This window comes from Asparagus officinalis, chromosome 7 (assembly GCF_001876935.1).
Source record: "Asparagus officinalis chromosome 7, Aspof.V1, whole genome shotgun sequence".
Classification (NCBI taxonomy): domain Eukaryota; kingdom Viridiplantae; phylum Streptophyta; class Magnoliopsida; order Asparagales; family Asparagaceae; genus Asparagus; species Asparagus officinalis.
Window position 1 is genome coordinate 42,430,750 of NC_033800.1, and position 15,392 is coordinate 42,446,141.

The window sequence follows — 15,392 nt, forward strand, 5'->3', positions numbered from 1 at the left end:
GGCATCTGAAATAGACAATTGGGTCTCTGCAATCTTTCGATATGTGCTTCGATCCTCCACAACGAAAGCACAGTCGATTCCTTCTAATGAAGTTTGCAGAGAGATAGCGAGGAGAAAAAAGAGATTTTTTGGGAGGCGGCGATTTAGGGTTTCGTTTAACAACTTTCACCTAGTCCCCCTTATTAATATCCTCCTTCAATTCCTCTTGGGATCTCCGCGACGGATCAATCCCCACCGCAAATTTAAACCCTAGTTCTTTAGATTTTGACCCCGGTTCTACAAAAGTAACCCTAGTTTTCTCACCCTGGGTTTGAAGAAATTGATTGGGCTCAGAAAATTTCGGAAGAAAAGAAGGTGAAGGCTCACCCCAAATATTGCAGGCCACAAACTCCTTTGGATTCGGCCCATAGCCCAAATCCGCTCCTAAAATCGCCATTACGCAAAAGAATTAAAAAAGATCACGACAATGTGAATCATCTTTGAAAATGTTAAGTGTTTGCAAATTATAATGGAGCTTAAAAGCCCCAAATCCCTCCAACCCAACAACAAGAATTATTAATGTGCACCTAATAGTAGTCTTTTCACATCAAGCATCAGCCATTTTCTTCAAGATCCAGATTTGGCTGGTAGCCACTCATGTGCTAGTCTCCTTGACTTCTGTCTCTGTTTAAATTGTTCATTGCCTTTAATTAGAATTGAATCGTCGAGGATTCTGGATGGACATCTTTACTTTCAAATATGAAAGTGGATTGGACGGAACGGTTAATTACTGATGGATTCTCAATTCAGATTATACCAGTTATGTTTGAAAGTAGGATTAGCAACTTCAGATATCAATTAAGATCAGACAAATTTTGGTGTTTATCGTTAAGTCAGGCTAAAGACAGCCAACATCAATGCAAACCTAGGGTAAATTTCACGAAACCCCAAGTTAGTTTCTGCCTTTTCAACTTAATCACCAAAATTTGGAAACTCTTACTAAACTCCTAAGAAGATGGGGATGTCAACAAAACTTTCAAAACGTTTGGACTTTTCTTTCTTTTAATCGTCATAATCATGTCACTTCATAAATTTACTTAGACGGAAACCTCGAGGTCCATAAGAGTAAGAATAAAGGTTTTTTAAGGATATAAATCAAATATATTTGTAAATTAGCCCCCAAAACTAGATATTTGCTAATTCCCCATCCTAATTTGGGGGGGGGGGGATCTAAAATTAGAAAACAACCCCAAATTAAATTAAAATTCACAAAGAGCTCCCTAAGAAATCTAAAAATATAAACAATCACCTAAAATATGAAATTACAAACAAATCTAAAAATATAAACACGTCACAAAGAGCTCCCTAAGAAATCTAAAAATATAAACAATCACCTAAAATATGAAATTACAAACAAATCCTTGAAAAATCAAAAATTAGAAATCACCTACCAAGAAAATCTAAAATATCAAAGAACCCCTTAGAATTCAAAAATTATACTGAAAACCTTGAAAATCTAAAATTACAAACAACCCTTACAAAATCTCAACATTTCAAGCATCCCCTCTGAAAAATCTAAAAACTATAAGTATCCCCATGAAAAATATAAATTTCAAGCAGCCTCATGAAAACTCTAAAAATTGGAAGAAGCCCTTGGAAACTAAGAAAATTACAAATAACTGTTAATATTTGAAAATTACAAACAACCACTAAAAAAATGAAAACAACAAATAACCTCTTGAAAAGTCCAAAAGTCTAATTTTTGGATGTATTAAGGGGTTATTTGTTCTACTGGATTTTTACTTGGTTTTTTAGTTTTTAGATTTTAAGGGGCTGTTTGGTTCGCTTTAAAACCCCTTGGAAAACTATTTCTTCGCCTCCACGTCAGTTTTTTCTTCTCCACGTCGGATTTTTGGTTTCCGTTGATTTTTTTTCCTCGCTTTGTTTCGCAACGGCTGAAGAGGGAAACCAAAGCACAAATTGCCTCCACGTCGTTTTTTTTTCTCTCCCCCATTTCCTCCCCCAACGGAGTGAAATCGATGAAAACTCTGGCCACGTTGGATTTTTTTCTTCCTCGTTGATTTCTTCGGTGAGCTAGAGTTACCTCATTCGCATCGCCCCCGCCAGAAACTCCCGCGGTCTTCTCTGTCCTTGTGTTCGAAGAAATTGGGGGAAGGGGGTCTGATTCTTTGTCCATGTATTCGAAGAAATGGTGATCTCTCTCCTTCTCGCTTCTCTCTTTACATCTTTGATCCTCTCGTGATCTGCCGCCGATGAGAAATTCGACGTCCTCCAACATCTCGCCACAATCACCAGGTTCTCTCTCTCTCTTTCGGTTGATTTTCGTTAGGGTTTTAATTTCTTCGGACGCGATGACCAGTTGTATGCATTTTTATCGATTTGAGATGAATTATGTAACGAGCTAATCTTTTCTCGTGCCCTAATTGGGTATTTTCGAGGTTATTTTGATGATTAATGAGTGACAATTGCCTGCTTGAAACCGAGCTTTTGATCTTCGAGAGGAGCAAATATACATAGAATTTAAGTGCATTGTAGATTGACGTCATTAATTTTTTTTTTGTCAGAATAAGGATGATTTTGGTGTCACGAGCTAATTCTACCCTAAATTTAGAATCATGTGTAATTTGTTCGGAAATGGCAATTCAACCATTGGAGCTGAAATGTAGTGTTATCAAGTTATTGGCACAGAATAAGGAAGGCTTGGGCTTTGTTGGAATATTAAGTTATAACCCTCAACTTTTCACCACAACTTATGGAAAAGAAAAGATACCACGATGCAAAATATGACAGGTTTTGGCCCGAAAAGGGCAATCAACTTGTGGGTACAAATTAGAATGTTCCCTCAACCCTTGCTACAACTATGGAGGTTTTTAGTTGTTGTGGAAGGGTCATTTAGATTACTCCACTCTACCTAAGCTATCCAAAAAAGAGTGATTGAAATTTATCTTTATTCACCAAGCATCCAAATTGACTTTGGGTACGATTTTGTTTGCGCATACTTGTTTTTATCGTCGGTGAGATGTTGCTTCCCTTATGCGAATACAATGAACCATTACACACCTGCACGCGTCTACACCCATTTCGCTTTGCTAGAGACATATACTTTATGCATACACAAGTCCACTAGCACTAGTAAATATATCTTTTAATTTCCCACAATTTTTTTTCATGCAGGTTTGGTTTGCTTTAACAATTGTAAAAGCATGAAAAAGATTGGCCAAACATGATTTATTAGGCTGAGTCATTGAGGCTTTGTGTGTATAGTTATAAAGCATGGTTATATGATTCTCATTTATTGATGTAAGATTTTTTAGGATAGGAAATGCTTCACCCTTATTTTCTTGTTCTTGTAGATTTACCTGTTGATCTTTATTTCTACTTATGCTTATATATGCAGAAACATGTATAAACATACTCATGTGTCATTATAGTGCACACTCACACACATCCTTGGAGTGACTAAAATTCTTTTGCACTCTCTCTTGCAGTAAATATATTAGAGATCACATACACCTCAGGAAGTTGTATCATGTTAACGGAACAACTAAGGTAATGCACCCAGTGTATGCTTCTAATTACTAAATAAAAAAATACGTTAGCATTGAGATGGAATAAGAAAGTTCTTATGAAGGATCATGAGAATGAACCCATGTCTAATTGATGAGATGTTGACCATTGTTTAAGTCAAAGTTCTGATTACTACACAATAATATATTTATATTGTAGTAAGTAGTTATTGGCTTCCATTTTATAATATTACCTTCCATAGTGTGAATATTGTGGTGTACTAACCTTTAAATTAAACTTGTGACTGCAGGATATTTATAAGTCGCCATACAATTTACTAAGATGCAAGCAACCAACAATGTGCACACATTGTACTGGATGGCTATTGCTCTGAGTATTTTGTGAAGTAAGTTTTCATGAAACGAGTTTACATTGGTGACAATTTACTTTTAGGCTATGATGATTGTCATAATATCTGAGCTTAGCAACCTGCAATATCTATTGATATTGTACCGGATGGCTAACAATGATGATATTGACCAAATTCTGAGCCCTCATACATAATCAATAGACAACTCCACATTACTTGATGTTGTTGGTTGGTTCTTGATGTTGTTGGTGTGCATATGCTATTGTCGGTTTGCTTTGTGACCATTACTATCTGTTTGTGTTCAGTTTGGTGTATTCATATGCTGTTTTTATGTTTTTTTCTACTTGGTTTGTTGTGGGCACATTTTTGCCTCTATATGTTGGCTTGACTGGTTGTGTTGTTGGCTCGTTGATTGGTTGGCTGGCTAGTTGTGAGCCTGGTTGTGGGCCTGAACAGGCACATGTTATTTCACTTGATTGTTGGTTGTCACATGTTGTTGGTTGGCTTGGCTGGTTGTGTTGTTGCCTTGTTGCCTGGTTGGCTGGCTGGTTGTGAGCCTTCTTGTGAGCCTGCTTGTGAGCCTGTTTTAGCTTTGGAGGGCATTGAAGAGGGCTTTTAGAAGGTATGCCTACTTTCAATTGCTAAGTAATTAACGCATGGTCCATTTCATGGTCACAATTTCACTTAATTTTGGAACTTCATTTTAGAGACTTATTGGTATTGCTACTGCTCCTAGTCTACTTGTGAATGTATTTCTGTCGGACTTAACTTGACGTATAAGATAAGGCTTGAAATTGTAATTCTGCTTATGGTCTTTCCTTCGCCATCCTTTGTAATAAGATTAGCATTCCCTGTATTTATGTGGACCTTGACGCATATGGCATCGCTGTTTTAGCATATTCGTGTTATATTCTTGCCAGTAGAGATGATATGACTGATGTCATTTGTTGTGATTTTTTCCATTATAGACATCATAATTATGCAGGCAGACTGGGATACTTCCAAAGTCCGAGAGAAATCGGTAATAAGATGTCTGGCACTTGAAAAGCTTGCAGTTTCACTCCACTTGCCCTGTTCATACCAGTACCTTGGTTGTGAGGAGATATTCCCTTATTATAGTAGGCTGCAGCATGAAGAACAATGTATTTACAGGCCATATGAATGTCCTCATCCTGGTTCAGATTGCATAGTCCATTAAGGGGTCATCTGAGGGAGTATTTCTCACTCACTACATGCTCACAAGCATATTTAACATTTTGCAGGTAAAGTGTTATATGCATCAATTACTGTCTAGACTACAGCACTGTCATGAGAGGGGAGTCTTACATCGAGACATTAAGGGGTCTAATCTATTGATAGATAGACATGGAATGTTGAAAATAGGCGATTTTGGCCTCGCCAATTATTTTGATCCTGATAAAAAGCGGCCTCTAACAAGTAGAGTTGTGACCCTCTGGTACAGGGCACCTGAACTTTTACTAGGTACCACAGATTATGGAATTGGAATTGATCTTTGGAGTGCAGGGTGCCTCTTGGCTGAAATGTTTATTGGGCGACCAATTATGCCTGGCAGGACTGAGGTGTAACAAAATTTTCTTCTCTATACTTCGACATTCCAGTACTTTAATTGTGATGAAGTTATCAAATCAATACTTGAATATGTCAAATATGGTGACATATTGCTTACTGTCAGTTCTATATTCTTCTTGCGTCCAGGTCGAACAACTACATAGAATATTTAAGCAGTGTGGATCCTCGCCAGAGGACTACTGGAGAAAATTGAAGCTATCGACAAACGTTCGGCCTCCACATCTTTACAAACCAAGCATTTTTTGAATCTTTTCGAGATCTTCATAGTTCTATTCGTGCAGTTCTGATCGTATGTGGAGCTTGGTTTTGTGTTGTGGAATTATTTTCAAGCATGGTTTTGTGCGATTTAAGAGGTTATATACATATTTATGGCTATTCAGATTGTTTATATGTTTTAATATGTTTCAACAGATTTTGTGGATAATTCATGCAACTTCATAAATTTGTGAATATTCAAGTTAGTAGAGGTTTCATGTGATTTTTTCAATCTGAAACATGTATATTTCAAGTCAAATCAAGTATGTAATTCATTACAATTGATTCATATTATTTCAGGTTTCGTATGATTTTATTAATAGAAGCAGAAATTTATAATTCATTGGAGATATTATTATTTGTTCATGTTACATTCGAACTTTTATATGATTAATATTACATCATATAACGAGCACAAATTAAGTTGTATATAGTGGGGGTAATCTTACCATGGTGATCATAAATACTTTTCACTACAAACTTTAAAACCAACCAAACACAGGAAAAGTGGGAAATGTAATATCAACAAGAGTTTTCCTTTTTTTTCTATGCGAACCAAACACAAGAAAAATAAATACATTGGTTTCCCATCATTTTTTTGTGCGAACCAAAGCGAAACAATCTATTTCTTGGAAAAGTTTGGAAAACTCAAAACTTGTGTTTTTGTACATGGAAATGCATTTCCCTATATCTAGGAAACGAACCAAACAGCCCCTAAGGGTCTCTTTGTAATTTTTTACTTTTGATTTTTGATTTCCCTCTCTCGTTTTTTTGGAAGTTGATGCATGAATCTTTTGATCAAAAGAGAGGGAAGGCTCTTTGACTCTGTCCTTATGAAGAAAGGCACGATTTTTTAAACCTAGGGGACTAAAGTAATTTTCCTAAATATTGAAGATTCCATGGACTAATAAAAAAACCGCTTCATTGACCAAATAAATTTTTTGTCATAGCGTTGCAAAGATCATTGTCTTGTAATCTTCGTCTTGGCTCCTTAAGAATATGAGAGTCGTCAGATTGTAACTCCCGATGTTGATTGTGGAGGCTGTTGATTAGAGCTTTCATCAATTGTTGTGAAGGTCGTCAGATTGTAACATTCATCGATCCACGTGAAAGTCTTCAAATTGTAGCCTTCTGGAAGTCGTCAGATTGTAACTTCCATCATCGGTGTTTGATGGGGATCAGCTATCTATTGTGATTTTTGGACAGCCTACAACTACATTGTCCACATCTTATTCGTGATGCTACTCCTTCCCGGCCTTGATCCATAGTACCTCTAATGCGCATAGAGCGAGGTCGTCCCGCTTGTCTTTTGTATTGAGGTAGTAATATATATAATATATACAAATTCGGCCAATAACGAGTATCATTGGGAGGATGAAAACTCTCCTTATAATCCTTTCGATAATGATTTGTTGAATACCAAGTTGAGCAATACCGATCATAAGGCAATCTAGCGCCACCATCCTGACTGGAACTAGCCGCTAAAACATGTTTATATGGTAGTTTTGTAATTGTGGTATACTACAAGTACAACTACGATCCTAGTCATGGAGATGGATGGTGTAAGTACCATCACAATCTTTAACCTCCCCTTCATTGTCGTTGAATGGTTCGATTCTACATGTTCTTACAGCCATAATCCTTTTCTGCAAAATTATCTCATTTTTTGGAGTGTACTTACTCGTCCAATTTGCACCATCACTACGTCTCTTATTAAAGTATGCGTTCAATCTATAAAACGTCCTTACAACTAAGGCTTGAATTAGCATAGCACGGGCACCCTTAAGTACATCATTGAAACTTTCAGAGTAATTAGTTGTTATCATACAATAGCACACTCCACCATCTCTACATAATGCTCATCGATCTTCGTATTGCGGCTTCAAGTTTTGTTCAATCCAATTGTGCGCTTCAACTGATAGGGATTTAATTTTCTCCTTACAATGCTCATATACAAGTGGGTCAGTGGGTTTGCTGGGTCGGGTTTGGGGGAGATGGAGATCGGGTTTAGGAGGGAGATGGGTTTAGGAGAGGTTGAGTTCGGTTTTGGGAGAGAGGGAGATCAGGAGAGAGAGAGAGTGAGTGAGAGAATGAACGGCTGTGCCCTAATTTGGGGCACAGCTGGGCTTTATATATCCCGACAATTCTACGGGACTACTAGTCCCATAGAATTGTCGGGCACTCATTTCTCTGCTAGTCTTGTACATTAAACAGAGACTAGTTTGTTCTGCCCAGCAAACCCACGGGACCACTAGTCCCGTGGGTTTGCTGGGCAGAAGAAATGAATGTCCAAAACATACGGGACTAGTAGTCTCGTATGTTTTCTGTGAGCACTAATCGCTGATTGGTTCACCCAAAACATACGGGACTAGTAGTCCCGTATGTTCTGAGCTGGACGTTTTTTAAAATCGACCTCTTTTTGGCATGTTGGCCAAAAAGAGATCGATTTTACTAAATAATTAGCAAAATGGTTGGTTTTTCTAATTATTTAGCAAAAACGATCTTTTTAAAAAAACTTTCCCCCAATAAAACTATATAGAGTCTATTTACACTTGAGTGATACTAATGGAGCCTATTCGTAATTAACTCTATAAAAGCTTATGAACTCTATTAGCATTTTTATACAGCCAAGGAGACAAAGAACTCTTCTCCAAACCCACTACTACAAACTGTAGCAGCCCCAATGGTTGTAACCGTTGGGGCTGAGCATGTCCCCAATGGTTACAACTGTTGGGGCTGCTAAAATGCCCGTTGGGGCAAGTCTCGTTGGGGCTGATTTTGTCCCAACGGTTGAAAAACTTGCCCCAACGGTTGTAACTGTTGGGGCAAGTAATTTTTATTTTTTAGTTTTAAAAAATAAAATAAACATGCCCCAACGGTTACAACCGTTGGGGCCTTAATCAGCCCCAACGGTTGTAACCGTTGGGGCCTTAATCAACCCCAACGGTTGTAACCGTTGGGGCTATAGAACCAGCAGCTAGCTAGCTTTGAGAGACCAAATTCAGCAAGCTAGCTAGCTTTGAGATACCAAATTCAGCAAGCTCAGTTCAAGACAAAAGTTCTGTTCACAATAAGAATCAGCAAAGAGATTTTCATGTCCAATGGTACGCTCGACAGAATAAGCCCACTATCGGGCAGAGATTCAATTGGCATAACTTATCTACAACACATACAAAATCACAATTGGCATCACTTGTCTACAACACATCACTTGTCAATGAAACTCCAAATAAGAAGGATCACAAAAATTACAAACATTCAGAGACAAACATTCAAGGAGTTTACATTGACAGAATACTCAAATGAAGTTGCAAAATTACAATATCCTTGTAATCTGATATTGCATCATTGCAGATAGGTTCAGTATATGATTCACTCGCCAACAGTCTAGAAAATCGACAAAAAGTTCGTCATAATTTGAAAAAAACTTCATCTCAAGAATAAAACTTCAGCACAAGAAAATAACTTAACTATTGGAAAATCACATTTTCAAGAAATCTACACATTCTTTCATCCTGACCATGATTCATTACAATCATGGACTCTTCTAGAACACTGCCAAAGAATACGAGCAAATTAGATTCAAGAACTTGGGGTCAGACAGCATCACAATATCAAGATTGGTGATAAAGTCACCATCATCAGGATATGAAAACAGCGATGTGTAAAGAACTATTACATAGATAATAAGAAAACTAGAAGAAATTAGATAAGCACTTACTCTTGCCATGTTGAAAGAAGGATATCTTGAAAAAGCTTTTGAAAGAACATCATCATTAAACCTCATTGCCAAGATCTCCACAAAATATGCGGAAATCATCTGCAAAAAAGAGTTTCGGAAAAATCATGCTCTTTTAAAGTAAAATCATGCTCTTTTAAAGTAAGAGTTTCGGAAAAACTTTAGACAATTAATATTATTCTTCACTATTTTAAATGTTGCATTTTAATCATAATTTATTCTAATATTATTCTAAAATATTGTTATCCTATCTTAATTAATATGATTCTAAAATCAATCTAAAAGAAAGCATCGGGTTTATCCATATGCTAGGCATAAATCCCAAATATATGTCTATATCCTTTATCTTTTGGATTATATACTTACAACAACAATTTAAATTATTTATTACTAAGTATGTATCCTGTTGGGCTTTAATGGCCCATTAGAAAATGTACAAAGATCTTGGCATCTTGCTGTAGCCGAAGGCATACTAATGTATCGAGGTGATTATTTGAACTGAATTTTTTTTACCAATGTGGTTCCGCAAATTTAGCTTTGATTAAATCGTTATCCTAATTATCCTATAAAGTAAATTGTTACAAAAAGCTAAATAGTGAAATGATAGTTGTAATGATGTGTAATGATAGTTGATTTACCTTATAGGATAATTAGGAATGACTTAATCAACTGCGCATAAATAGTACCAAGAGAAGTGATGTTCTTCGTCAACTGTGGCACGAACCTCACTTCTTTCAATTCCCTTACCACTCCGTCATGCATTCTAATCCGGACTGAACCAATACCACTAATAGGGCATATGTGGTCATTTCCCATAAGCACGAGATCCCATCTTTTCAGCTCCTCAAAACTAGAGAACCAATCCCTCCTAGGACATATGTGATATGTGGCTCCTGAATATAACATCCACTCCGTGAAGTCGGCATAGTAAACCGACGGTAGTGCAGGGCACGAATAGCCCAAAGAATCTGACTCTAAATGTTCATCAATAGCTTTTGTAACATTCACTTCTGAAGCTTGTACAGCTTTCCTCTTGTTCTTCCCGGCTTTTTCCTTCCACTTTGGACAGTCAATCTTCCAATGTCCTTCTTCTTTACAATACCGACATTAATTTTTACCAACACTCTTATGGGCACCTCTATTCTTTGACTTTGAGCAGTTGAACTGGCAGCGGTTTGAATCACGGCCTCGAACTGCTAGTGCATCTCCCGATGCCTTCTCGGAGGGTTCACCATCACTCTTCCTCAACTCATAATTCACCAAAGCTGAGGTCACCTCCTTATAGCTAACAGTAGTTCTTCTATTGATCATAGTGAGAATGAACGTACCGTAATCATCCTCGGGCAACGACACAAAAGTAACATCGCATTGTCTTCATCCTCAACCATGATATCCACATTGGCCATATCTGAAAGTAGCTTCGTGAAATTATTGACATGCTCCCTGATGGAAACTCCCCTCTTCATCTTGAATTGGTAAAAGCTCTTCTTCAAGTGAAGCCGATTCTCAATGCTCTTCGTAAGATACTTCTCATTGAGTATTTCTCACATTCTCTTTTCCGACATCTCGTTCAATACATCATAATCAAGATCTGGCGTCAAGCATGACCGAATAACTCCACAAGCCCTACTATTCATCTTCTTTCAAACATTGTCCTCCATATCTTCGGGTTTTTCTTGTAACCCAAGAGTCTCCTCCAATTTCTGTGCATCCAATGCGACCATCACCTGACACCTCCACAATCCGAAATTAATCTTGTCGTCAAACTTCAAAACATCAATCTTTGTGTTATTGATTCTCAGACTCTGTATCGTCTTCGTAAGAGACGAACCTAATGTGCTTGCTTCTCCCATATTATCGATCTAACTTTTCAGATAGGAATCCTTAGCCGAATCCTTTGAACAAGCCTCAAGCCAAACCTGAAGCTCTGATACCACTTATTTTGTGTGGCGAAAATTTCGGCAGCACTTCTAGTGCACAACAAGAGAGTAAGATCATAACTAAATCCCTATTTTATAAAGGAGACAAGAATCGAAAGTAATATATCTCAATAAAGTGGGATATACACTCTTCCTCTCATCAGTTCTAGGACTGACTTGCCGAGGGAACCTAGCAAGCTATTACAAATCACAGCAAGACAAACTATTTTTACCTGGTTCGACAAGTTGCCTACGTTCACGGGGCAAGGAGGGGGAAGATCTACTATTAGAGAAAGAGAATACAAATGAGTTTACAATCACATGAGATTTCACAAAAAAACCTCAAACAAACTCTCAAATCTCTCACAATCTCTCTCTCAACAGAGCCAAAAGAGCCTCTGTTTTTCTTGTTGCACACAGCCCGAGAAAACCCTCTGCCTTCGCATGGAAGCCGAAACTTTGAGCCACCTTTTTTCTTTTGCTCTCTACATGCTCCCTGCCTTCACGCCACCCAAGCCAACGATTACACGCAGCCCCTCTTTTTGCTCTCCTGCACAAAACCCTAGGCAAAAGCCTTTGTTATTTATGCAAGGTAATCGGGTGGCTAGAAGACAATGTCCAAGCACGAAAAAAACATCCGTTGTCTTCTATGTCTTAACGTGGAGAAGGTGGACCCTACGCATGTTCAACATATCATACTTTGGCTCTTCACGCGGTTTTGTAGCAGCTTGACATGGGTGGGCCCCCATGATAATGACTTATTTACAATTCTCCATGTCGACGAAGTTTTCCCAAAACTGAGCCGACACCAACCAAAACAAATGCCTCACTTGTTGCGTCCAGTACGAAGTGAAACAATTCATGATAACTGACTCAATCCACAACAAGTTGAGATCCCAAATGAGAATGAAAACACTCTTCAAATATCGGTATCAACTCACCAAATCGGCTACATCATAAAGATAGCCTACGTATCCTCTTGCCCAAGGAATCAAGCCTCACGTAGTTCATCAAAATGGCCTCCAAAGGCCTCCACACCGAAGAATGTTCAAAAGCTCCAAACAATGATCAAACTTCACACCTGAAATAATTTTGGTTAACATATCTGTAGGGTTGTCCTTCATGTGGACCTTCTCTAATATGACGTCTCCATCATCCAAAACGTCATGAACAAAGTGGAATCTGACATCGATGTGCTTCGTGCACGCATGATAAACCTGGTTCTTTACCAAATAGATAGCTAACATGCTATCAAAATATACCCGAAGGGTCTCATGTGCAATCCCCAAGTTCTCCAATAACCCACACAACCACAAAGCCTCTTTAACAGCTTTAGTCACAGCCATATACTCCTTCTCTGTAGTAGAGAGAGCCACTGTGGACTGAAGTGTACATCTCCAACATACTGGTGCTCCTGCTAATGTAAACACATATCCTAAAGTAGACCGGTGCTTATCAAGATCTCCAGCATAATCTGAATCCACGTAACCAATACAATCCTGCCCATTCTTCTGATCCTTCTGAAAAATCAATCCAACATCTGCGGTGTCTTTAACATACCATAGAATCCATTTCACAGCCTCCCAATGACCCTTCCCGGGGTCGTGCATGTACCTCGATACCATGCTCATGGCCTGTGACAAATCTGGCCTCGTACACACCATCGCATACATCAAGTTACCTACTGCACTAGCATATGGGACATTTGACATATAATCTCTGTTCTTAACTGAAACAGGTGACATACTAGCTGAAAGCTTGAAGTGGGGAGCCAATGGAGTGCTAACTGCTTTTATATTATCATCAAACCTGAATTTCTTTAACATCTTTCGTAAATAGCTCTTCTGTGTAAGCTTCAATCTTCCCTTTTCACTCTATCTCTCTCAATCTCCATACCTAATATCTTCTTTGCTTCTCCAAGATTCTCCATCTCGAACTGGGATGACAGCTCCTCTTTCAACTTTCGTATAGCTGAAGAATTCCTGGAAGCAATAAGCATATCATCAATATATAAAAGCAAATATATGTGCTCACCATCCTGTAGTTTGTGTATGTAAACACATGGGTCATATGGGCTCCTCGTGTACCCTTAACCAATCATGAAGCTGTCGAATCTCTTGTACCACTGTCGTGGCGATTGCTTCAATCCATAAAAAGACTTCTTCAGCTTGCAAACCAAATCTTTTTTTCCTACAGCTTTGAACCCCAAGGGTTGTGTCATGTAGATCGTCTTATCTAAATCTTTGTGTAGAAAGGCTGTCTTCACATCCATTAGGACCAAATCCAAATCCAGTTGTGTCACCAACGCCAATAATATTCGAATCGACGAATGCTTCACAATGGGTGAAAATACCTTGTTGTAATCAATGCCCTCAAGTTGTGCATATCCATTGGTAACCAATCTGGCTTTGAACCGAAAGTCCCTAATAGAAGATCCCTCCTTCTTCGCATATACCCACTTGCAACCAATAACTTTCTTGCCCTTAAGTAGCTTTGTAAGTTCCTAAGTGTCATTCTTCTGAAGAGATAACATCTCCTCCTCCATAGCTTCCCTCCACCTGATCGAATCTGGGCTAGACTCTACCTCCCTGAATGTGGATGGAATAATATCATCAACGACCTCCACTGATAATGTATATGTGACCATGACATCATTATACCTAGCTGACCGACGAATCATTCTTCTAGGTCTATTCGCTGTAATAGACTCCTGAACATGACCCTGCTCCTGAGTCTCACAATCCATTGTATCCTCTATCTGCCCGGCTGTCATCACATCTCCTCCCAGTGTCACCTCTGTAGGAGCCTCGATGGATATAATGCTCTCTGGAGTGAGTGGAGCCACATCATCCTCCACCTGCTGTGATATCTCCCAAATCTGGTCTTCCTCCACCTGCTGAGGAACTTGAGGCTTTATCATATACGTCTCGTCAAATGTGATATCCCATCTAATAACTATCTTCTTATCCTGTGGATCCCATAACTTGAAGCCTTTAACTCCATCTCTAAATCCCAGAAAGACTGCTTTCCTCGTCCTCAGATTAAATTTACCATCACTAACATGGTAATAAGTAGGACACCCAAATATTCGAAGCGATTCATAGTCATTAGCTACCGAACCAGACCAACGCTCCAACAGAGACTTCCCCTGTATCGCAGTGCACGACAACCTATTCACGAGATGACTCGTATAAACTAATACCTCGGTCCAAAAGGATCTAGGCAATCCACTCTACGTCATCATACATCGTACATTCTCCAGCAAGGTACGGTTCAATCTCTTAGTCACCCCGTTCTGTTACGGTGTATCTCGAACTGTGAAGTGTCGCCTAATGCCGTGATCCCAACAAACCTGCAGAAATAGATCACTCTTATACTCTCCATCGTTATCTAAACATAGAGTCTTCACCTTTCTACCTGTTTGCAGCTCCACTTTCTTTTTCCACTCAATAAAAATATCAGGACCTCATGTTTATGCTTCATAGGGTATACACAATTCCTCCTGAAATAGTCATCAATGAAAGTGACAAAATAGTTGGTCCCACTAAGTGATGTGTTCTTGGAAGGACCCCAAACATCTATGTGAATGTAATCCAATGTACCTTGGGTGTTATGAATAGCGGTGCTAAACTTTACTCTAGTCTTCTTCCCAAGTACACAATACTCACACAACTCCATCATGTAGGACTTAGCATATTTTAAAAGCTCCTGTTTTACCAATGACTACAAGGACTTATCTCTTATGTGTCCTAGTCTCATGTGTCATAATGTGGTAGTATCCTCCACTGTAGTGATAGAAGCTGCCAGACCTCCTGTAACTGTCTTACCCTTCAAGTAGTATAGGAAGTTTTCCCTGACTCCTCGCATCACCACCATAGAACCCTTCGTGACATTCACTGTAGCATCCTCTAAGGTCACCCGATGACCAGCTGTTTCCAAAGTACCAAGAGAAATAATATTCTTTGTCAACTACGGCACGAACCTCACTTCTTTCAATTCCCTTACCACTCCG

At 38.6% G+C, this 15,392-nt stretch overlaps 1 protein-coding gene across 1 annotated transcript; it reads left to right on the plus strand.

Moving 5' to 3' along the window:
- LOC109847038 (probable serine/threonine-protein kinase At1g54610) lies at positions 4,368-5,713 on the plus strand. The gene is made up of 4 exons (XM_020416283.1): positions 4,368-4,452; positions 4,846-4,898; positions 5,140-5,457; positions 5,594-5,713. The coding sequence occupies exons 1-4, from the start codon at positions 4,368-4,370 to the stop codon at positions 5,711-5,713; spliced, it is 576 nt and encodes a 191-aa protein (XP_020271872.1).

Bases quoted from the DNA above. Each gene is read 5' to 3' on its own strand.
- LOC109847038 (XM_020416283.1), top strand. From the start codon at position 4,368: ATGTTGTTGGTTGGCTTGGCTGGTTGTGTTGTTGCCTTGTTGCCTGGT. The intron at 4,453-4,845 runs GTGAGCCTGTTT...TTTCCATTATAG, and splicing joins GCCTTCTTGTGAGCCTGCTT to ACATCATAATTATGCAGGCA. The intron at 5,458-5,593 runs GTGTAACAAAAT...TCTTGCGTCCAG, and splicing joins TTATGCCTGGCAGGACTGAG to GTCGAACAACTACATAGAAT.